Source organism: Muntiacus reevesi, chromosome 2 (assembly GCF_963930625.1).
Source record: "Muntiacus reevesi chromosome 2, mMunRee1.1, whole genome shotgun sequence".
In the NCBI taxonomy this organism is placed as follows: Eukaryota; Metazoa; Chordata; class Mammalia; order Artiodactyla; family Cervidae; genus Muntiacus; species Muntiacus reevesi.
In genome coordinates, this window is record NC_089250.1 from 180,667,486 (window position 1) to 180,691,298 (window position 23,813).

Sequence of the window (23,813 nt, forward strand, 5' to 3'; positions counted from 1 at the left end):
TTAGCAGCAGTGCTGATGCAGGATGACTGCGGTGGCCATGCTCACGCCACTCCTGTGAACTCTGCCTGTGCCTTGCAGGTGGTCTTTGGCCGGGCAATGAGTTCTTGCCTCCCCGATGACCCCTCTGGCTTCCCCGCTGCCTCTCCCTGTGGTCAGGGTGCCAGGGCCAGGGCTTCCTCCAGCCCGGAAAGGCCCAGGGATGGTCTGAACTGTTCTTCTATAACAAGTCTGGCTTTGGAGGGTTACTGTCTTCCCTGAAACTGCTTCACCCTGCTTCCTCGATCGCGTGGACTGGGTGTGGAGGACTGTGTGCTGCTGCTGCTTCATGTGTGTGTTTACAGAGAGCCCTGGCTGGGTCTGGCTCACAAACCATGGTTTGCTGTCCTCTGCCCTGGAGAAGTCCTTTCTTGATGCCATGGCTAGCAACAGGGCTCTCGGAACTGTGGACCAAGCTCCAGACAGTCACGGTTGTGATGGTCACTGACCACTTCCCGTGACAGTGTACTTGTCTTTGCTTTGAATCTTTGTGGATGTCTCCTATCTGCCTGTCAGTCTTGCTAGTTCTGTCCTGAGCTTCTCAGATCTGTCCGTGCTGCCCAGCGCCCACCACCCTCCTCCCTCCCCGAGCCCGTGCCGCGCTCTGTACACGAGAGGTGACACCACATTCCGCGCCTGGTGGAAGCCTGCTGTGTTGGGCACTCCATTTTCTCTCTAGGGAAAATGCTCTGCCTGTCAAGGTTCCCTCCTCCCTCTTTTTCTTTTGAAAAGTGCAAAGACAGCACCATATTGCTGTGTACTCTGCTCCGTGGTCCAGGGTGAAGGGGTCAAAACCAGTGCCCTGGCGTGACTTCGAGCCCTGCATGTCCGTGCCCTCCTTCTGAAGCTGCACCTTCCCTCGTTTTCAGTGTTCTCCCGTGGGCTCAAAAAGTCATCCCAAGAGCTGTATGGCCTCATCTGCTACGGGGAACTGCGCAAGAAGATCGGGGGCTGTGAGTACCTTCCCTGGGGCCTCCTCTCGGTGCGGCTGCAGCTTTAGTCCTGGGGCTCTTTGTTTTCTTTCCAACTTTCAGCCTGAAAACATTTTAATGTCCAGGATGTTTTAACATGTAGGAGTATTGAAGGAAGATGTGTTGACCTCACTCACTGTTGTTTAGATTTTACTGGCCTGAACTTTGGCCGTATCTGTGTTACCTTTCCTGCCCCCAGCCGCTCTACACACTGCCTTTCTTCTTGCTCAGCCATGGGACTGTAAGTTGCAAATGCCCAAGCACACTGTGAACCCCTCAGCCGCTGGCCCCTGAGAACAAGGCTGTTCCCCTGCATGCCCAGCATGTGTAAAATGTTTCCAGTGGGCACCACAGCCTCACTGGCCTCCTGCCCAACTCAGGCCTCCCAGGACATCCACCATGCCAGGCGGCGCACGCCTGTCCACAGCATGCCCATTCACAGCTGCCCCGTCTCCTGGGTCTGGACTTAGAACAGCCCCCACTTCCTGGTCTTTCCCAATTCTGGTGCTCTGAGGGGTCTGGGACCCTCCCTGTGCCTTGGTCTGAGTCTCTCCTCATAACTAGTTTCCCTCTAGCTGTACAAGTGTTTTGGCCTCGCCGTGTGACCTTACACATGAGGTTGCAGCCTGTCAACATAGCTTGGAAAGGCACACCCCTGCAGGGCCACCTTGTGAGATGAGGATAAGCTGCCACCGAGTGCGTCACAGCCGGGCAGGCTGGTGGGGCGGGCATTCCCTGGGCGTCCTGCCTCCCTGCCCCTCCTCCTGCAGGCTGAGGACTCCTAAACAGATCCCTGGCTCCTGCTCTGAGTGCTCTGCTGAGCTCCTGAATCCCTGTCCTGCCCTGAAGCACTCCTGGTCCTGAAGTGCTGGCCCAGTGCTGGGGCCCTGTCTTTGATCTTCCCATCTGTGTCACCCAGCTGGACCCCTCCCCACAGAAGGCTCCCCTAGCCTTGTCCTTTTGTCGACTTCTGTCAGCCCTGGGTGGGGGGGAGTGGGCGTCCACTCTAGTAAACACACAGGGCCTCAGCCCATGCTTTGGCAGAGCTGTTGGAGGCAAGCCCACAAGTAGCCCAGGAACCCAGCAGGACAAGCATAGTGGGATACGGTGGGCCTCAGAGGAAAGGGTAGTGTCTTATGGGGCCGTTGGGGCGAGTGGTTGCTGGAAAGGGACAGTGCTCTTACTGCAGGGGACATGTGGGCTCTGGGGGCTGCAGCTGACATGGACGTTACTCTGGGAGGCCCTGAGGCTCCATTAAGTGGTTTGGATTCTGCGCTGAAGATGAGCACATGGAGTCTTGCTGGGCTCTTCTCCTGGCACCTTGATGCTCACGTATGTTTGTTTTTGCACCAAAGGCATGGACGACAAGAATGCCACGAAGCTGAATGAGCTCATTCAGGCTGGGTGAGTAGATGGCGTGGGTGGCGGGCTGGCTCCCGTGAGTTTGCACTTTTCTCTCAATCGTAGACCTTGAAATACATGCAGTTTTCTCCCCTTTTCTCAGTGAGAACCGTTAAAACTTGAACTCGTCAGAGTTAACCCTTATCCCCTTGCAGCTAAGCATCTGCCCGTCAGGAGGTGGCCAGCCCAGGGGAGTGGATTGACCTGCCCCAGCTTCTTCCCAACCTGGGGTCCATCCCTGTTCTTTGCAGGTCTCCACTCAGCCCTCACTCTCACGGTCTCACTTTTCTCCTCAGCCTCGTGTTTTGTAGTGTGGGAGCTCCTCTTGCTTCTGGAAGGCCATCTGTCCTGTGCATTTTTCTCATGTTGACACACCAGTTGCTTTCCTTCCTTTTTTTTTTCATTTATTTTTAGTAGTTGGAGGCTAATTACTTTACAATATTGTAATGGTTTTTGCCATACATTGACATGAATCAGCCATGGATTTACATGTGTTCCCCATCCTGAACCCCTCTCCCACCTCCCTCCCCATCCCATCCCTCTGGGTCATCCCAGTGCACCAGCCCTGAGGACTTGTCTCATGCATCCAACCTGAACTGGCGATCTGTTTCACACCTGATAATATACATGTTTCGATGCTGTTCTCTCAGATCATCCCACCCTCGCCTTCTCCCATAGAGTCCAAAAGTCTGTTCTATGCATCTATGTCTCTTTTTCTGTTTTGCATATAGGGTTATCGTTACCATCTTTCTAAATTCCATATATATGCGTTAGTATACTGTATTGGTGTTTATTTTTCTGGCTTACTTCACTCTGTATAATGGGCTCCAGTTTCATCCATCTCGTTAGAACTGATTCAAATGTATTCTTTTTAATGGCTGAGTAATATTCCATTGTGTACATGTACCACAGCTTCCTTATCCATTCGTCTGCTGATGGGCATCTAGGTTGCTTCCATGTGCTGGCTGTTATAAACAGTACTGCGATGAACATTGGGGTGCACGTGTCTCTTTCGCTGCTTTCCGCCCTTGGCCTGTTGCTGGATGGCAGGTGGGCCCCTGCCCTCAGACTGAGGGTCTGCTAGGCAGGCTGGCCGTGCACTTGTGCGCCGTGGCTCTGGCCCAGCATCTGTGCTCACAGAGGCGGGCGGCGGGTTCCCGGGCTCTGTGTCTGGACTGTCACCCATCTGAGCAGGCCTGAGAGTGGCCAGGTTGTTTGCACCACCACGTATGAAAGAGCAGAGGCTTGTCCCGGTGGCCGGGGGAGCAGGTGGCTTGGCCAGCTGGCATCACTGGGCACACCAAGCCTCCCAGAGGTGTGGGGTATGGTGGAGGCCAGCGGCCCCCGCCCCAGGGTTGTTTATCACCCCCGTCCACCTGTGCACCGTCAGTGTCAGGCTTCCTGCCCTGTTTGGGCTCCAGGATCTAAAGGTTTGAGTGGTGGTATGTGCATGAGCCTTCCCTGGAGAGCCATCCCTGTGGCTATGTGGATCCGTGGTCTGTTCATCCTTCCCCTATGCGCCAGTAAGGGACATAGGCAGTTTACAGAGAGTGAAGGACTATCCTAAAATTAATTTGAATTGTGTGATTGCTGGTTGTTTTTTTTTTAAGAATTCTATTCCTTTAGTGTTCCTTATATTTTTAAGTTCATCATTGGGAAGATTCGCAATTCTGTTCAGGATGGGTATGACTTTTGGTATAATATCATGTGCTCATGTGACTCCAGCATTTGTCATAGATTCTCACGGAAGAGTGGTGGGCGTGTGTAGACCTTACAGGGAGGGGGCTGCCAGCTTGCTTTCCAGGGAGGCTTCTGGGTGCCCTGACACGCCCCACGCTGGGTGTGCTCAGACTGTCTGATCTGAGCCACTCTGCTGGTGAAGGGGTGTCTCACTGTGGTTTTCACTTCATTTCCCTGAGGGCTGGTATTGAACATCTTCCTAAGACTCACTGGTCATCTCTTGTGGAGTGCCACTTCAGGTCTTGTGCCCACTGAGTTCTGAATGTCCTTCATTTGTTCCAGACACAAGCCTTGTGTCAGGCAGGTGACTTACAGACGTTTCCTCCCAGTCTGTGGTTCATCTTCTTAGTGGCTTTATCAGTGACCTTCACAGGGTAAACGTTTTCAGTTGTGGTGTAGTCCAATTTGTTGTTTTTTTCATGTTTGGATCATGCTTTTAGTATGTCTAAGAAGTCTTTGCTGAACTCAAGGTCACAAGATTTTTTCCAATGTTTTTTTCTAAAAGTGTTATGGTTTTATATATAAATCCACTCTGAATTGACTTTGGTACACACCATGTCGTTTGTGCTGAGGTCCAGTTTGTGGCCTGTGGGTGTGTCCAGTGGGACTGGCCACACCTGCTTCCCCTATTTGCTGCTTTTTCACCCTCGTCTAAGGTCTGTTGATTATACTGTATGGGTCTGTTTCCAGACTTTAAATTCTGCTCCATTGATGTATTGTGTGTTCTTTTGACAACAGACATCCGTTTTGAAGAACAAAGCAAAAATCCTGTAAAAGTGAGACAGAGATGGGGGGAGTTAGGAAGGTGCCTGTGGAAAAACTAGTCCTTGACATCAGAACATTGAGTATTTATCTCACTTCCCATCCCTGCCTCTCATGCAGACCATTTCCAAATAACTGTCTATCTCCTTTCATTATAAAATTGTAGAATTAGATTAAGGAGCAAATGAATTGAGAAAAGCTCTAAAATTAAATCTCATTACATTGAGCGTAGACCCAGCAGCATAGAATTTGGCACATGTTTGTTAGACTTACCAAGTTAACTTTGTAGAGAAGTAAATGAAAAATACAAGAAAGGAAAGCTCAACTCCCATGCACACAGAGGAGTTACTCTGCTGCCTGTTCTGTTGAAGTCACACTGGTGGAGGACTCAGAGGGGTCTCTGCATCGCTCCGTGTGAGCAGGGCTGGACCTGATTCTCCTGCAGGTGCTCCTTCCCAGCCTGGTTGGGGCCAGCTGGCTCCAGCCTCCAGCCACTCCTAGAACTTTGATTTGTGAGAAGAGGAAAGGAATCGTAACCTCAGAACAGTCTCTAGTCATAAAGCATGCCCGTTCAATTTCTCTTAAAAAAAAAAGGAAGTCCCAAAACAGCAGTTTAACGGAAAATGTGGTTATCACAAATACAGGTGCCACGTGACGTGGCTCCCCAGCTCTTTAAATCTTGCTGCTGCTGTTGTGTTTGTCTGGGATGGAAGGGCAGGAATGTCCACTTGCTTCAGAACCCTTTACTGGCAGGAGCTGTGTAAGAACTGACCCGTTGTTCTTGGTTCCCACTCCAGCAGCATCAGAACGTCCTGGGAGTGCTCTGCTGTGTGTGTTTCCCCTGGGTTGAGGGGCTTCAGTCTCACGCTCTTGGTCTCAGTGGAGACCATGTTCCCTGCAGGCTCTCATCATCTCTGAACCTCCCCTCCTGACACAACAATGGGGGGAGCTGGCTCCTGGGGTCTGCCTATCTAGATAACTGTTTCTCCTAAATTCACAGGCTCAGAGAAATTTAAGTAAAAGGAAAAACCAGAGGAACTACTCCCAATTAAAAGAACAAGAGGATGGAGAAGGGGCATCCCGTGGTGACAGTGGTTCTGATCAGATCAGGGAGGGACGAGAGAGGGAATGTGATCTCCCCTGAGTCACGGAGGGACTGGTAGAGCTGAACAAGAACCCACGCCTGTAACTGAAGACAGAGGGGTCTTTCTGCTACACTCTTAACAAACAGACCCTAAGATCTTTGCACATTATCTTATGGGAAAGACTGCCTAGAGTCAGAAAGAGCTGAAAAGCTCTCCTGGGTGACTGTTAGTTAATGAAGCCAGTGTTGGATGGATTGGATCAAAAAATGACAGGCGCTGAAACGGAACCTGAGGAGGGAAAAGGAAAGTGGACCCTCACCTTTAGGATCCACTGCCAGAAAGCCGCTCTATTTTTGACCTCTTCCACAAGCAGAAAGCCCTAAGTAGAGCCTGTGTGACTGTTCCGTTAAAGCAGGCTGTGAAGGTGAAGCCTGGTCGCAGACTGCAAAGGGCCAGGGTGTGAGACCCTCTGCTTCCTGTGCTGCAGTCAAACATGGTATACCAGTTTTGGTTGACCATACTCGCCAGGTCCCCAAAGGAGGCTGGCAGTGGACGGGATCGTTGAGTACATGTGCTGTGGCCACTGGAGCCCCTCTGTCTGAAGCGCTCAGGCCCTGACCCCACCCCACCATGGACTCTGGGCTGCGCAGGTTCTGCTTGTCCCACCACCCTTCTCCTGGGACAGCTCTTCCCGCCGAGTGGTGCCCCTGTGAGAAGCCTTTGTGTTCATCAGCTGTGCCTTGTAAGAATGAGATTTTTTAATCCTCAAAAAAATAAAAGAAGAAAGGAAATCTCCTGAGACAACAAATAATGAAATAGACCTCTCCAGTCTACCCCATGCTCAAAAAGGAGGTAATAAAAATGCTGAAGAAATTAAGGGCTATCATTAGAGATGTAGATCACTGGCCTAAGGATCTAGAAAGTATAAGGTGGAGCCAATCGAAATCAGACAACTCAATTACCAAGATGAGAAACCGAGCTAAAGACAGTAAACGGGTAATTAAATAATGCAGAAGAACGAATAAGTGATCTGGAAGATAGAATAACATAAATCCCCCAATCAGAACAGACAAATGAAAAAAATGAAAGCAACATACAGGATCAGTGGAATAATATGAAGTGTGCCAATCTATGCATAAAAGGAAACCAAAGAGGAGAAGAAAGAGAAGGGAATCAAAAATACATTTGAAAGTTTCCCAAACCTAAAGTGGGAAACAGTTTTAAAGGGACCAGAAGCACAGAGGGTCCCAAACAACAAGAACCCAAACAGACCTACTCCAGGGCACATCATGACAAAAGATAAAGAGAGGATTCTGAAGGCAGCAAGAGAAAAACAAAGAGTCAATTGCAAAGAAACCCCCATGAGGCTATCAGCTGATTTCTCTACAGAAACGGTCCAGGCTAGAACGGAGTGGCAAAATAAATTCAGAGTCCTGAAAGGGAAGAAATTTCCATCTAGAATATTCAACCCAGCAGGATGATCATTTGGAGCTGAAGGAGAGAACTTCAGAGACAAGCGAGCACTCAGGGAATACAGTGATGCTGACCCTACCCTTGAGGAGTAGTGAGAGGTCCTTTCTGAATAAAAGGGGAAGCAGCAGTCTGTTGGAAAGGGAAATATCACAATAGGAAGAAGAAATCTTTAAAAAGGACTAAAGATCACTTTAGATAAGCCAGTATATAGATTTTAAAAAATAAAAAAATTCTGAGAAAGCAGTTGTAAGTACAATGAACAGCAAAAATAAGATAAGACCTTAAAATCACAAAATGTGGGGGAGGGGAATAATAGACCTTTTGGAATGTATTTGTATTTATATGACTGCCAGTGTAAAGCTGGTAGATACATTTCTGGGTTCACATATTTGAGAACCAAGGTAACCACAAATCAAAAAACAAGGAGTAAGGAACTCAAGAATGAGACCAAAAAAAAAAAAAAAAAAAAACCATCAGGTCACAAAAGGGAAAATGAAAAGAGCAAAGCAACACCAAAAAGAAATATAAAATTAACTGGAAAACAAGATTTAAATGGCATATTCATCAGTAGTTGCTTTAAATGTCAATGGACTAAATGCTCTAATCAGAAGATACAAAGTGTCAGGTTGGATAATAAAAAAACTTACAATAGGCTACCTATAAGAAATCCACTTTAGAGGGAAAGACACAGAGATTGAAAGTGAGGGAATGGAAAAAGATATTTCATACGAGAAATGATGAGAAAATGGAGGTCACAGTACTCATATCAAACAAAATAGGTGTTAAAAGCGATATGGAATTCTTGGTGGTCCAGTGGTTAACACTTTGTCCTTTACTGTCATGGCCCTGGTTCGGGAACTAAGATCCCACGTGCTGCAACTACTGAGCTCATGTTCTCTAGAACCTGTGCTCTGCATTAAGGGTAGTCTATGCATTGCAACATGAAGCCCTTGCACTGCAACTGGAGAAAGCTCATGTGCTGGGTATATGAATACCCATGTCCATTGAGTTGGCGATGCCATCCAACAATCTCATCCTCTGTCGTCCCCTTTTCCTCCTGCCTTCAATCTTTCCCAGCATCAGCATCTTTTCAAATGAGTCAGTTATTCGCAGCAGGTGGCCAAAGTATTGGAGTTTCAGCTTCAGCATCAGTCTTTCCAATGAATATTCAGGACTGCTTTCCTTTAGGATTGACTGGTTGGATCTCCTTGCAGTCCAAGGGACTCTCAAGAGTCTTCTCCAACACCACAGTTCAAAAGCATCTATTCTTCAGCGCTCAGCTTTCTTTATAGTCCAACTCTCACATCCGTGCATCACTACTGGAAGAACCATAACTTTGACTAGAAGGACCTTTGTTGGCAAAGTAATGTCTCTGTTTTTTAGTATGCTGTCTAGGTTGGTCATAACTTTTCTTCCAAAGTGCAAGCATCTTTTAATTTCATGGCTGCACTCACCATCTGCAGTGATTTTGGAGCCCAAAAAAATAATCTGCCACTGTTTCCACTATTTCTCCATCTATTTGCCATGAAGTGATGGGAACTGATGCCATGATCTTTGTTTTCTGAATGTTGAACTTCAGGCCAACTTTCTCCCTCTCCTCTTTCACTTTCGTCAAGAGGCTCTTTAGTTCTTCTTCACTTTCTGCCATAAGGGTATCATCTGCATGTCTGAGGTTATTGATATTTCTCCTGGCAATCTTGATCCCAGTTTGTGCTTCATCCAGCCCAGTGTTTCTCATGATGTACCCTGCATATAAGTTAAATAAGCATATGAAAAGTTACATACCAACAAAATGAACAACCTAGTAGAAATGGAGAAGTTTTTAGATATATACAGCCCATCAAAACTGAATCAAAAAGAAACATAATTTGAGTAGACCAGTCACTGGAAGTGAAACAGTCTGTAATTTAAAAACTCCCTTCATATGTATAAAATAGATAACTAGTGAGAACCTACTGTATGGCACAGGCAATTCAATGAATTGTGGTGAGTTAAATAGGAAGGAAATTTTAAAAAGAAGGGATATGTGTATATATATATGGGCTTCCCTGGTGGCTCAGCAGTAAAGAATCTGTCTGGAATGCAGTACACCTGGGTTTGATCCCTGGGTTGGGAAAATCACCTGAAGTAGGGGGGAATGGCAACCCACTTGAGTACTCTTGCCTGGAGAATGCCGTGGACAGAGGAGCCTGGCGGGCTGCAGTCCATGGGGCGGCACAGAGTCAGACACGACGGAAGAGCCCACGCAGCCGCGGCAGCGTTTGTTTGTGTAGATAATATAACTGATGCACCTGCTGTGCATCAGAAACCTCCAATAAAAGTGTAAAAAAGCTCCCTGCAAGCAGAAGTCCCAGACTGACGGCTTCACTGGAGAATTCTGCCAAGCTTGCAAAGAACTTATATTAATCCTTCTCATACTCTTCCAGGGGGCTGACGGGAGGAAACACTTCCAAAGTCAGTCTGTGAATGTACCATCACCCTGATACAAAATCTAGGCCAATACCAAAAACGATGACCGGCCAGTATCTTTGATGAATTCAGCTGGAAATCTCTCAGCACAATATTAGCAAACCAAATCCAACAACACATATAAAAGGTCACATGCTATAATCACGTTGGATTTGTCCCAGGTTCCCTAGGATGGTTCAACACATGTGAGTCAGTCAGTGTGGTTAACCACATCAGCAGAAGAAAAGACCATGCAATCATCTCAAATAGATGCAGAAAAAGCATTTGACTCTCACCAAAGTAGGTATGGAGGAAACATTTCAACGTAATAAAAACCAATCTTGACAGACCTATAGCCAACATAATGCTGAATGACGAGAAGCTGAAAGCCTTCCTATTAACTTCTGGAAGAAGACAAGGATCCCACTGTCATCACGTCTATTTAACAAAGTATTGGAACTCGTAGCCACAACAGTCAGACAGGAAAAAGAAAGAAAAGGCATCCAGACTGGAAGGGAAGAGGTAAAGTTGTCATCATATGCAGATGACATGACTCTATATAGAAAACCCTAAAGACTCCACGCAAAAGCCACCCAAACTTATAAAGTGAATTTAGTAACATAGTAGGACACAAGATTAATACACAGAAATCTGTACCATTTCTTTACGCTGAAATACCAGAAAGAGTAAAAATAACTTCTCAGTCTTTGGTTAAGGTCAAGGGTAGAAAGAGTAAAATCATGCTTAACATTGGATAAAAAAAAATTAAAACTTTAGAAATAAACCTGACCAGGGAGGTGAAAAATTTCTATGTTGAAAACTGTAAAACACTGATAAAGGGAATCAAAGATGATTCAAGGAAATAGATATCCCATGCTTTTGGAGTGGAGGAATTAATATAGTTAACGTGGCCATACTGTGCAAAGCAATCTGTAGATTTAATGTGATCCCTATAAAATTACCCATGATGTTTTTCACCTAATGAGAACAAGTAATCCTAAAATTTGTATGAAACCAAAAAGACCCAGAACTGCCAAAGCAGTCCTGAGAGAAAAGAGCAAAGCTAGAGGCATAACCCTCCCAGGCTTTAGACAACGCCGCCAAGCTACAGTAATCCAAACGGTGTATGGTCTTCATGTAAAGACAGATCTGTAAAGACAGATCAGTGGGAGAGAATGGAGAGCCCAGAAGTAAACCTATACACCTCTGGTCCATTGACCTTTCAGAAAGGAGGCAAGCGTGCACAGTGCAAGAAGACAGTCTCTTCAGCGAGTGGTATCGGGACAGCTGGGCAGCCAGTCACATGTAGATCAGCGAGGTTAGGGCACGCCTTCACGCCATAGACAAGAACAGACTCACAGTGGCTAAAAACGCAAATACAAGGCACAGCACTGCAAAGCTCCTAGCAGAGATTATAGGCGGAACATGTACTGACACTTGTTCAGTCACTCCGTCGTGTCCAGCATTTCAACCCCCTGGTCTGCAGCATTCCAGGCTTCCCTGTCCTCCACTCTCTCCTGGGGTTTGCTCAAACTCATGTCCATTGGTGGAATGTGAAAAATAATACCAATGAACTTATTTACGAAACAGACACAGATTCATAGATGTAGAAAACAAACTTACAGGTACCAGAGGGTGAGGGGGTGGAGAGAGAAGTTAAGAGTTGGGGGTTAGCAGATAGACAGTACCATATGTAAAAGAAAGAAATACGGAGTTACTGTGCAGCAGAGGGAACTGTGTTCAGTATCTATGCTTCTGAAACTAATACAATATCATAGTTCAATTTTTAAAATAGGTAAAAAACCAAAACAGTCATAAAAGCAATAGATATCAGCCTTAAACCTTTTGTAAAACATAAACCTATGTTTGTTCACCAACCATTGGGTGGCTGGCCAATGCCTTTTCTTAGGGACTTGCTCCGCAGAGTCTTGTGGTGGTTTTATTTGGATAAATAATATATTATATTATCTAGCCAAGACACGTCGTTTGTGATTTCCTGTTTTCAAGTGGAGCAAGAACATAGAGGCTGCAGGGACCTTCCTGATCACCCCCAATCTTTCATAATTGTCTGGCCCACCTTGTTTGGCTGCAGTCTTGAAGACAATCTACCTTTATTGAGTATTACCAAAGCATACCAAGTGTGTTTTCAGAAGGAGCTATTTTTTGTGGCTTTTATTTTTCTTTCATTAGTAGTAGTATTTCTTTATGTAATTTGAACATTGTATAAATTGCTGCCACAGCAGTATTCAGAGAGAGAGTCATCCACAGCTATGACATGTGTTGGGCAGGCCCCACTGATTCTGGGCCTGCTGCAGGTCAGTGCGGGGAGCACAAGCATGTAGCACCCCCACCTGCTGGCTTCCAGGGCCCCAGCCTCCACTCGACCCCCAGTGTGGTTTGCAGAGGCCTGAGTGACGTTCCTGACTCATAGAGGTGGGGTGGGTTGAGAGGTCACGTAGAGGTGGGTGAGCCCATCTGCTCTGGGACAGAGGAGGGGAGGGGGCCTCCAGGGAGCGGGCTGTTGGGTGGGAGGTGGCGGGTGCTCGTGGTCACCAGGCAGAAGGGCAGATGCGTCCTGAGCGGTGGGCGCCGCTTTTGTGGCCAGCTGCTTGCTCAGGGAGGTCCAGGCCAGCCTTGTCATCTGTCGTGTGACGTCCACCTGCCTGCAGCCCCAGGAGCTTCTGCAGGGGTCCCCTTACGGGGCTGAGCACAAGCCCCGGAGGCCAGGGGCTCCACCCTCCATTACTTCACAGGGTGGGAGTGACTCTACTCTGAGGCCTCAGCGCTCCTTCCACCCCTCTCCCAGGGCCACCACAGTCCGGTACAAAGGGAGGAACCTGCGGATCAAAGCACCCATGTGCCGTGCCTTGAAGAAACTCTGTGACCCTGATGGTATGTCAGACGCAGCTCCGCTGGGGTGGGCCAGGCCAGGCGTTGAGGACCCGTTCCCGTTGGGGAGGCTTGCTGGACGGCTGCGTTTAGTGATTTCCAGCCTGAGCTGGAAACGTCCCACGGCGTCCCGTGGTGGCCGAGCCTGGGTGATCCACTCCTGGATCGCAACTTCAGGCACAGTGGTGTGTCCACTCAGGCATCTAGTCCAGCTCTGAAGCCCCAGCTGTCCTGAGATGGCACATCCTAGGTGTCAGGGCGAGTCTCCTGTGGCTGGGCCAAGGGCCTGGCATGGTGGGAGTGCTGCGGCTGTGGCAAATGTAGAGCCGCTCCTTGCCCTACCCCCTCCAACTTTCCCCAGGGCTGCTTGCCCCTCCTCCTTTCTGGGCACCTTAGCGGTCTGACCAAGAGCTTCACCTCATCGTCGAGGTCCATCTGTGCCCGCACAGATGGCGCTAAAGTCCCCTCTGTCGCAGGCCTGAGTGACGAAGAGGACCAGAAGCCAGTGCGCCTGCCCCTGAGGGTCCCTGTGGAGCTCCAGCCACGGAACAACCACGCCTGGGCCCGCGTGCAGAGCCTTGCCCAGAACCCACGGCTCAGGTGAGGTGCTCGATGTTTAGAGGGGAGTGAGCTGCAAGGGACAGGGCTAGAGGAGCCCCTGGGGGAGCAGCAGCCACCCGGTGCCCTGGCTCCACCTGAGGGTCGCGTGAGGGCTGCCTCAGCATGAGGTCCTCGGACACCAGGGCTGCGTTTACCTCTCTGGCTGGGGTTTTGCAGGCTTAGAGTGGGTGTGAATGCATCGCAAGGTCACAGACCAACAGCTTCAGGGTCTTCCCGCCTCTTTCCCTAAGACCCGCTCCCTTTTTTCTCCTGCCATGTCTCTGATGTGTGTCTGGCACTGGACACCCAGGGTTGGGTCATTCTCCAGTTCTCATTATTTTGTATATTAACTGTGAACTTTTTTTAAGGGCCCAGTTCAGGGCATTGGGCACCTTGACGGTGTTGTACATACGTGACCTCTCTCTAGTTTCAGAAATTTTCTTCACCCAAGAGAAAACCCCATGCCCACCTAACACTCACTCCCCATCCCCTTGCAACTTCCCCAGGCCCCACCAGCCTCCCTACACTGGTCCTTGTAGATTCACCGGTGCTGGATGTTTCACATCAGCGGAACTGTTTGTGGGTCCTTTCTGTTTGACCTCAGTGAGCATCTGGTCTCAGGGCTCATCTGTGTCATAGCCTGGATCAGGACTTCTTTCCTCCCATGCGTATTTTTATTTTCTTGGGCTTCATTAAGGCTGCACCCACTCTTTGACCCCTGAAGGAGCTGGTAGGAGAAGGGCCGTTGTGCCAGGCCCTGTCCTGGTTGAGGCCTCGTCCTGTAAAGGGCGCTTGGGTTCTCTTACTTCTTGCAGTTTCACATGGGCCTCCAGTTTTCTCAGTTTAAAGGGTTGGTGTTAGAAAAGAAGCCAGGGGCTCTGCAGGGACACTGTGACTCGGGCCTAGAGAGCCCGACGGCATCTTGCTGCCACAGCCTCCAGGACTCCCAGAAGGCCCTGCACGTCCCAGCCCCTGCCTCTGTCGTTCTTCGCAGGATGATCGTGGAGCTACATCGGAAGGTCTCCAGCCTCATTGAGTTCCTGAAGCAGAAGTGGGCACTTCATGAAGTGCGAATCGTATCTTTTTCTTAGTGAAACAACCCCTAGACCCCACAGCACCTGCTGCCTGAGACTCGGAGGCATCTCCTTCTCAGTCCTGGCTTGGCAGCAGAGCCCTGGGGTGTAGCAGTTGGGCCATGGGGTGGTGTGGAACACAACTAAAACCCACAGCCGTTCGTCCTCTGGGCTTGAGGTCTGAGCCCCCTTTGTGGCTTCCTCGTGGTGTGAGAACTCGTGGCACAATAGCCTTCTATGCCTGAATGGCTGCCGTGTGGCCCAGGGGCTGTGGCCAAGGCACCCCTGCCAGCAGGTTGAGGGAAATGACTGAGGTTAGCTCTCCATCTTCATGTCCTGCGCCGTCCCCAGCAGAGAGGATGGTGATGGGTTTGGGGCCCCTACAGAAAGCAGTGCCTTTCCTGTCTCCCCGAGGCCCAGTGGCCTGGGGGCACGAGCTATCACGGGTGGATCCTTGATGGTGCACTCAGCGGAAGACGCTGGAGGAGCGGCAGCTGCAGGACTCGTTCTCGGAGCCGTCGCAGGAGAAGGTGGCGCTGCACTTGTTCCCGGGCGAGAACTGCACCCTGACACCGCTGCCAGGTGTGGCCCGAGTGGTGCACTCCAAGGCCTTCTGCACGGTGCACTGGCAGGAGGGCGGCCGGTGCAAGCAGAGCGCCAAGGACACCCACGCGCTGCCCCCAGCCCAGATCCTGGGCATCCAGAGCGGGCAGGGCACGGCCAGGGGCCAGCTGAAGTGCCCCAGGGCCGTTTCCGAGGCCAAGGCCGGGGGGCGGCCCCCTCCCTCCACCGATGCCTCACAGAGCTCCGGGGAGAGTTCCCCAGAAAGTGCCCCCGGGGAGGGGGCTGCCACGAGTTTCAGCAGCCCAGACGCCTCCGACAGGCTCCCCCCGGGGCTGCAGGATGCTGGGGGACGACTTGAGAAGACCCCAGCAGCTGCCGCTGCAGAGGGCGGGGACGGCCCCGCCCAAGAGCCCGGGGCGCCAGTGTGTGCCTGCAGCCAGCTCCCAGATCTGGAGGACGAGCTGTCCCTGCTGGACCCCTTCCCCCGCTATATGAAGTCCTGCCAGGACCTCATCATTCCCGAGCAGGGCCACCGTGTGGAACCGCGGCCCGTAGCCTGGCCCTCCCCAGAGGCCCGTGTCACAGAGGGGGCTGACCTCAGCCGGGCCAGGGCCCCATCCCCTATCTGTGGCCCGCCTGGCCCGGAGCCTCAGCCCAGCCCCGGGCTCCAGCCAGACGTCTGCACTAAAGACTTGGCAGACGCACCTGCGGAGGAGCCTCAGGAGAAGGTGAGCCCCTCAGATCCTCCGCCTCAGGGCCAGCCTGCCACCAAGCCTCCGAAGGACGTCCCGGCCAGCCGGCTGGCCCAGCAACTGCGCGAGGAGGGCTGGAACCTGCAGACCTCCGAGAGCCTCACGCTGGCTGAAGTCTACCTCATGATGGGCAAGCCCAGCAAGCTGCAGCTGGAATACGACTGGCTGGCGGTGCTGGGCCCAGACGCCTCAGGACCCCACGCCAGCCCACCGCCCGCCGCCTTCCACAAGCAGCGCCTTCTCAGCTGCCTCCTGAAGCTCATCTCCACTGAGGTCAACCCCCGACTGGTAAGTGAGGTTCAGAGAGCGGGGATTGGCCTCGGGGAAGTTGGTCGGGACCCAGGGGCTCCCAGAGGAGCTGGTCCAGGGCTGGCCTGTGGTTCCCTGGAGTAGGGTGGGGTACACAGGGTAGGCAGTCAGGGCCCTGGTGCCCTGTGGTGCAGGCCCTCGTCCTGTCCTGCGGGGCTCCCCAGCTGCGGGGAGGCCACTGTGCCTGAATGTGTGGGCCACGGGGACAAGCATCAGATGGGGGCACGGGGGCAGCGTGGCCTGGAGCTGGGAACAGCTCAGGTTTCAGTGTGCTTGGGAAAGGCCTTCCTGGGGGCACGGTCAGGGCACAGCCAAGGTGCAGGGGGCAGAGCTGGGTGGGGGCTGGGCTGGGTGGAGTGTGTCCTGGGGACTTGGTGGGCAGCTGCCTGGGAGGTGGCTGGTTGGAGTGGTCTGCGGTTCCTCGCCAGGCTCCTGCTTGGGGAGCAGTGGCTGTGATGGCCCTGGGAAAGGGCGCCCTGTCGGTTGGGCCTTGCCAAGGCCAGCGAGCAGAGCCCCACGTGGGCCGGAAGTGTCAGCTCTCCTGGCAGGAGAGCAGTGGTGCTGGGGGCCGGGGCGGTGAAGTCACAGGGCGTGGTGAGCGGAAGGGGTGCCCGTGTGGTGGGGGCCCGGGCACTCAGTGGCAGCCGCGCCTGCGGAGGCTGTGGCCTCGGGCAGGCCCACGAAACCCTGAGGTGGGGGTTTTGACTCAGCAGAGGGCTCTTGGGCCGTACTTGTGTTTAGCTTTAGAAATTATTCTTGTGTTTCCTTTCTCTGACTCACAGAAGAGGCTTTAAGAAGGTGAGTCCCTGTGACTTGCCACTCGGCGTCCCCTCTTGTCAACTGCAGGGAACAGCCTGGCAGTGAAGGCAGAGGGCTCCCAGAGGACAGCGGCTCTTTGCCTGGGGGCCTGGGGTGCTGAGCGTGTGTCATGGCGTGTGGCCTCTGGCCCTCTGCTGTCCCTCCACACTCATGTGTTTCTGTGCCTCTGCCCCGGGCACTTGGTCCAGAAGCATCGTCCATGTGCCGAGTTGGTCCATGTGCTGGCCCGTTTCTGTCCCAGGCTCCAGAGACGAACACTGGCTCCACAGCCTCTGTGAGGCCCGCCCAGGAGGAGCAGTCAACAACACCTCCAGGAAAGGTGGTGACCATGAGCTCCCGCAGCCCGCGCTGCCCCCGAAACCAGGCTGCCCTCCGCCACAGCAAGACCTTCTCGCCCAGCTCTGTACCTTGCTCTTCAGGTGAGGCTCGACTGGTCACATGCGGTGCTGGGCCTGCAGGGGCCTGGGGGCTCCACTGTGTTGGCCACAGGCTGGTGGATGGTGTGCGGGTACAGAACTCACCACCGCCTCATGGAGAGGGGGAGAGCAGGGCCCAGCACAAAAGCCCTGGGGCACTGGGTGTGGGAGCCAACACGAGATGTGGGGGACCCTGACCAGTTTGTTCACCTTGGGGGACCTGCCTTCTGAGGTCACCTGCAGCCTCTGTGTCCTGCTGAACTGGTGGCTTAGAGCCTGAGGAGGGCTGGTTCTTTCTGAGTCTTACAAAGGCTGCTTTTCTTTTCCTCTGAAAGAATAGTGAGGCCTTCAGTTAAGGGATTCCCGAACAGCTGAACACAAATCTTGGAAAGCAAGACAGGCTTACCTGCTGGTCCACAGGTGTGTCTGTGAAGTAATTTAAGTTCAGGGTCTCATATTCGGTTATGTGGCACATAAAACCCCAGGACAGACAAAACCCATTTCGCTAAGGCGTCGATTTACTTACTATTTTTATTAGAAAAAATACATTGTCGTGGCTGGAATTGCTCATTCTGCATGAATTGTAAAGAATGAAGCTGGTGGAGTGTCAGGTCCCCTTCTCCTGCTGTCGTGTTTTCTGTTTCCCTCCTGGTGTTGGTCCTTCTCCTGGCTGTGGTCCCTGTGGGGCAGCCACAGGCTCTGAGCCCATTGTCCTCAGGGCAGAGGCACGTTCATCAGAGGTGCACCAGGGTGGTGCCAGCAGGTAGGCTGTGTGATCTTCTCCACCTTCTCTCTGGGCTTCAGTTTTGTAATTCTGTGAACTCTTAAATACCCACATTTTCCCTTGATTGAGGATGCTTCTGGCCCAAGGCACCTGCAGTTCTAGAATCCTGATAGGCATTGGGAAGATACGGTCTCTGGACTCAGTGTGTGTCGATTCAGCCTCACAGATTTGCAAATAAAGAACAAAGAAAGGGGACCCATCTCTTCCATGAAATAAGCTGCAGTAGCGGCTGTGATGAAAACAGCAGAGTCCCCAAATGATGTTCAGTTGCTCAGTCATGGCCGACTGTGGCGACCCCATGGACTGCAGCCCGCCAGGCTCCTCTGTCCATGGCATTCTCTAGGCAAGAATGCTGGAGTGGTTGACCATTTCCTCCTCCAGGGAATCTTCTGACCCAGAAATCGAAACCGCATCTCTTGAGTCTCCTGCATGGGCCGGCAGATTCTTTACTGCCGTGCCATGTGGGAAGCCCGGAGTCCCCAAATGGTAGTTCATAAATATTTTGTTCTTTTATCTTTGGGTCTTTTTTCTGTACAATCAGACTGAGACCAAGAGGATCAGCGGACCATGGTCCACAGCTTGCTGGTTGTAAATAAAGTTTTATTGTAAACTTTACTTAAATCAAGTTGTAAATGAAGTTTTATTTTATTTACATGGCCACTGGCTCACAGGTTGTCTGTGGCTGCTTTTGTGCTGAGTTCAGCAGAGACTGTGTACTCAAGGCTGACTTCTTGTCTGGCCGTGTCCAGAGAGCATTTTCTGACCTCTGGTCTAGACTGAATGACTCGAAAGGTGCATCTGCCCTTCCACTGAGGTCAGCAGAGGTCTAGGAAAACTCTGATGTAATTACTTGGTGAGGACCAGAATTTCAGGGAGAGAAGGAGAAAAGCAGCTTCTTACAGGATGGATATACAGGAGATTTCTTCCATGGACAGCAGATAGGGTTGTCAAGAATTCATTTCTGATTTTCTTCCCGGTGGACGCCCTTCTGCACTGGTGGTGGTGCTCGGGGAGTACTGCTGTCATCTCCCTTCTCCGTCTCTAGGTCTGAGAAACCCTCCGAGGCCCCTCTTGGTGGCCAGTCCCGCCAGCACGGGCAGCAGCGACTCAGATGGTGGCCTTTTTGCCGTCCCAACGACGTTGCCGCCCAACAGCCGGCATGGGAAGCTCTTCTTTCCCAACAAGGAGACAGAGCTGACGTTCCGGCAGCACCTGAGCTCCATCAGTGTAAGTGGGGCCCTGCCCCCTGGCTGCCAGGCCACCAGGCCACGGACAGGGCGCATTGAGCCCAGCACTGTCTCCCCACAGATGCAGTCGGACTTTTTCCTGCCAAAGCCCAGGAAGCTGCGGAACCGGCACCTGCGGAAGCCGCTGGTGGTCCAGGTCAGCACCCCGCCCACCTGCATGCCTCCTTGAGGGCTGGCCCATCCCGCCGGCCAGGTTGCTCAGGACACGCTGGTGTTCTCCTGTGTCTCAGGTTTCCATGTGAAGTGAGGAAGTCCTTATCCTTTCCTTCTCCTTATTAGTAATTAGGATAGATAGAGTAGTCACAGCGATCGTAACTGTACCTGAAAATAAAGGCAGTCTCAGCACAGCATGAAAACTGCTTAAAGGAAAAGAAAGTTCTAGGGATTTGGGTTCCAAGAATGTCTGAGATTGGACTATATTTGAGGCTCTCAGAACATCTATTTATAAACACATCAATGGAAGCAGTTGGCAAGGTTTATGGGTCGGCAGGAGGCCAGACCTCCCCTAGGCTTGTCATCATGAAGCTGGGAGCACCCTTGGACGTGGCCTGCAGACCCACAGGGGAGAGCTGGGTGTGAAAGGCACAGGAGAAAGGGGGCGTTTTTATGTGGAGGTGACAAGATGAAGGAGGTGGCACTGAAAGAACTGTAGGCTTGGAAATTGATGAATGTTTGTGAATTAATGCATAGTTCTCCTTTTACTAGATGCAGAAATCTATTCCTCTTTTGGAATTAATTTATTTAGGAATGAGGCATTGCATCACAGACCTCAGAAAGGAAGATGTATTCTAAGTGCCCCATGTTTTTTGTGCAGCCTGATATAACATTGGGGCATTTAATTTTTAGTGTTTTTGGTTAAATACATAGACACTTCCTGGCTTGGAGGACGCGCTGCAGTCCAGTGTCGCAGCCAGGATGCCCTTGCTGCCTGCCCGTGGCTACTTTGTGTTGTTTGTCAACAAGTTTATTGATACTTACGAAGCTTGCCCGTTTAAAGCGTACAGTTCAGGGTTTTTAGCATGTTCATGGGGTTATGTAGCCCTCCTGCTGCGTCATCTGAGAACCTTCTCATGCCCCAAACAGAACCCCTTACCTGCACCGCCCCCTCCCAACCCTGGAGCCACTTCCTGTCTCTTGGGAGCTGCCTGTTCTGGACATTTCACATAAATGGAATCACACTTCATTTGTGGTTCCTTCACTTAACGGTTTTTGTACGAGTTGCGCTGGCACACAGCCCCAGTCCCTCATTTCCCTGCTGTGCGCGGTTGCTCTCACAGCAACGGGTGGACACGAGTAGCCGTAACAGAGACCACACGGCCAGAGCCTGCTGGTCCTCCTGCCTGTCCCTCTCAAAGAGGCGCAGGGCTGGCCAGGGATCCTGGGCCTCTCACCTCATGGACAGCCAGTGCACCGGCTCAAGGTGCCTGGCAGAGCCCAGGGAGGCCCTCTGCGCCCCCAGGGCTGCCGCGCCTCCGGCCTTGCTGGCTGAAGCTCAGCGTTTGACGTCGACAGCCAGCAGCGTCGGCTTGAGCCTGCTGCTCGCAGCTGACGGGGACCACCCTTCCTGGTTTCTCTCCACAGAGGACGCTGCTTCCAAGGCCATCTGAAAACCAGTCCCACAACGTCTGCTCCTTCTCCATCCTGTCGAATTCCTCTGTGACCGGTGGGCACCGCGGCTCCTCGGGAAGCTTTCCTTTCCTCGCGGCCCTGACTTGGAGAACACAGGCGTCTGTCCCCGTGGCTCTCTGAGTTACCTTCCAGGCTTTGCTGGGTCCATTCTGTCAACGCACGCAGGGGGTGCAGCTGCAATGGGCCCAGGCAGTGGTGTGGGCAGGCAGGTGTGGGCTGCTGACCAGTGGTTTGCAGGCACTTTCCTCCCCAGGTGGGCTCACGTGGCCCTGGACGGGGTGCTGTGCTCAGTTCACTTTAGAGAAGGGTCTCTTGTCCACCCTGTCCATGATGTCTTCAGGAGTTTAGTGGGGTACATGAGTCACGCTCTGTGCTCCCCCAAGCTCAGAGGGGCCCCTGCTCTCTGAAGTGAATCTTTTGTAGTGAGATTCCTTCAGTGAAGCATATATTCCATGCTTTATCCTATTGGTCTTCATTTCCCAAGATCCAGACAGCAGTCAATGGCTTTTTCTCACACCTACTTTTCAATGGCAGAATGCCTGCCAGGAATGAGCTAGGTGGAAAAGACAGAATTTTGGCCCTAGATCTGAGTCTCTCACCACCTCAGAGGAACCTATGACTTAGCTCAAGGACCCTTAAAGGGCTATTCCTGGGGATGACAGCCATGACCACAGCCATTCAGCAGCCCCCAGGAGGCGCAGTGGTGCCGCTGTCATAGGCAACAGTGCTCTCTGCCCACTGGGGCCCTCTGTGACTGCTGACTTCCCCAAGTTGTCAAGTGTTGACGTTCAGTGGTTTCCAGCTCAGCTCAGCTCTGGTTGGAGCCGTGGCCGTGGAGGAGACTGCTTGGAAGGGAGTGTGTGCAGCCCGTTGCATGCCCAGCAGCTGTTGGCTTGTGCGGCTGACCTGTCTGCTTCTGCTATCATCCTCACAGGGAGAGGCTCCTTCCGGCCCGTCCAGTCCTCCCTGGCCAAAGCAGCTGTGTCCCGGCCAATCGTGCCCAAGGTCCTCCCCCCACAGGCCACAGGCCCCCTGGCCAGTAAGTCTGCGACTCTGCCTGACATGCACACAAGGCCTACATGTGGGGGTCCCCTCCATGTGGACGTCGGGTGTCACAAGAGCAGAGGCTTGCACGTTGCTCCTTCTCCAGGTGCTATCGACTTAGCAGCTAAAAGTGCTGGCATCATCCCTGAGAGCCCCCTGCCAGTCCTGGACACGGATGGCTTGTCTGGCATCACCCCGCTGTCTTCAGATGAGGTGACGGCAGCTGTCACGGGGCCGGACTCCACCGGCCACCACCAGAATGAAGACCCCCTCCCAGCTGTAGGGGTGAGTGTGTATAGAGGGCTTCTCCCAGCTGCCACCAGCTCCAGGGGTGGCATGTCAGGGTCCAGTCCCTGAGAGTCACGGCCACAGGGTGAGGGTGTGGGACTCCAGCTCTGCTCTGGAGGCAGGAGGTCACTGAACAGGAAGGCCGGGGCCTGAGTGAGGCCACGTGGCACAGTGGGCGAGCTGTGGACAGAGGCAGAACAGGTGACAAGCCCAGGACTCCCAGCCACTCGAGCGCTGCCTTGGCCCCCTGCTCTGCAGGCGGCCCATTAGGACCACAGAGCCAGACCTGCCTGGGTACCACGAGCTCGACCTCTTGCTGTGGCGAGTTGTCTGTGGACTGACAAATGGTCTTCAGTTTGGGGAGGTGCAGGGGGGCGCTTTCTGAGAGCAGCGGGCTTTCTTGCCCCCCAGGGAGCGGTTTCTGCCTGTGAGGAGCTGTGGGCTGGAGCGGCTCCCCTGGGAGCCTGGTACTGGCTGGCCAGCACTCACTGGTGTGTTCCTTGTATTGCTATAGGCCACAAGTGACCCATTCATCAGCGTCCCCTCGAGGCAGGAGCCAATGGCCGACGGTTTCCAGGTAGAGTGTACTGCTGACTGCTGAGCAAAGTAGCTGTCCCACACCCCGGGGAGCGCCAAGTCCCACCTTGTGGTCCTGCTCGTGGGCCCAGACTTCCTCCCCGTGATGCCCGGTGGCCATGCCTCCCTGTACCTGCCTCGATCATGCACACATGGCTCCCATCTCAGGCTGCCAACTTCCCTCTGCAAGCTGGCTGATTGAGACACAATCCTGCAGGGACTTAGGTTTACTGAGTCACGGAGAAGAGTTCATCAGCTGGGGGTGGAAGCAGATCCAGGCCACCTTTGCTCGACCTCTCGACTCTACGGTCCCCCAGGGTTCCCGGGGGTGGTGACTCCCCAGGGGTGTTTCCTGGGGGAGAGTGTGAAGCGGCTGGGGTCTCTGCCTCTTGCTGTCCCCGTCCTCAGTTGCTGCTCTGCAGGGCCTGGTTGGTTTTCGCGCCTCGATACGGCTGCGCTCCGTCATGTCTCAACAGTGCCTGTCTCCACAGAACCCACCTGTTCTCTCCTTGTCTGAGCTATCCAAGGCCCCTGTCCACAATGGGCTCTCCACACCGCTGCCCCCCTCGGACGCCTCCAGCACGCGACTCTCCCCGCCTAATGTCTCTGCCCTGCTGGACATCTCCCTGCCCGGCCCACCTGAGGACGTGCTCTCGCAGGGAGAGCCTGCCACACATATCAGTGACTCCATCATTGAGATCGCCATCAGCTCTGGCCAGTACGGTAAGCCCACAGGCGCCACTGCCAGCCTCCCAGGCATGGTTCCCTCGGGGAACTGACCTCCCACCTGACTGCCGCTTCTGGGCACCTTGTTGTCCAGCTCAGCTCTCCTTCTGGTCGTTGAGCCTCTGCGTCTGTGAGGCGCCACCAGCCTTGATGGGGGCGGGGCCTGAGCCATGGTGGTCTG

The 23,813-nt window shown here is 52.6% G+C and overlaps 1 protein-coding gene across 3 annotated transcripts in view; it reads left to right on the forward strand.

Annotated features, from left to right (window-relative positions):
- The window catches only part of CRAMP1 (cramped chromatin regulator homolog 1), a 44,213-nt gene that overhangs the window by 14,512 nt on the left and 5,888 nt on the right, over positions 1–23,813 (forward strand). For all 3 annotated transcript variants that reach the window (XM_065924000.1, XM_065923997.1, XM_065923998.1), the window contains exons 5-18: positions 906–989; positions 2,363–2,411; positions 12,723–12,808; positions 13,282–13,405; positions 14,400–14,481; positions 14,949–16,082; positions 17,164–17,341; positions 19,168–19,349; positions 19,431–19,505; positions 20,951–21,032; positions 21,933–22,037; positions 22,149–22,327; positions 22,845–22,907; positions 23,398–23,629. In XM_065924000.1, coding sequence (XP_065780072.1) covers positions 906–989; positions 2,363–2,411; positions 12,723–12,808; positions 13,282–13,405; positions 14,400–14,481; positions 14,949–16,082; positions 17,164–17,341; positions 19,168–19,349; positions 19,431–19,505; positions 20,951–21,032; positions 21,933–22,037; positions 22,149–22,327; positions 22,845–22,907; positions 23,398–23,629 — 2,655 coding nt within the window. The remainder of the gene's footprint in view (positions 1–905; positions 990–2,362; positions 2,412–12,722; positions 12,809–13,281; positions 13,406–14,399; positions 14,482–14,948; positions 16,083–17,163; positions 17,342–19,167; positions 19,350–19,430; positions 19,506–20,950; positions 21,033–21,932; positions 22,038–22,148; positions 22,328–22,844; positions 22,908–23,397; positions 23,630–23,813) is intronic.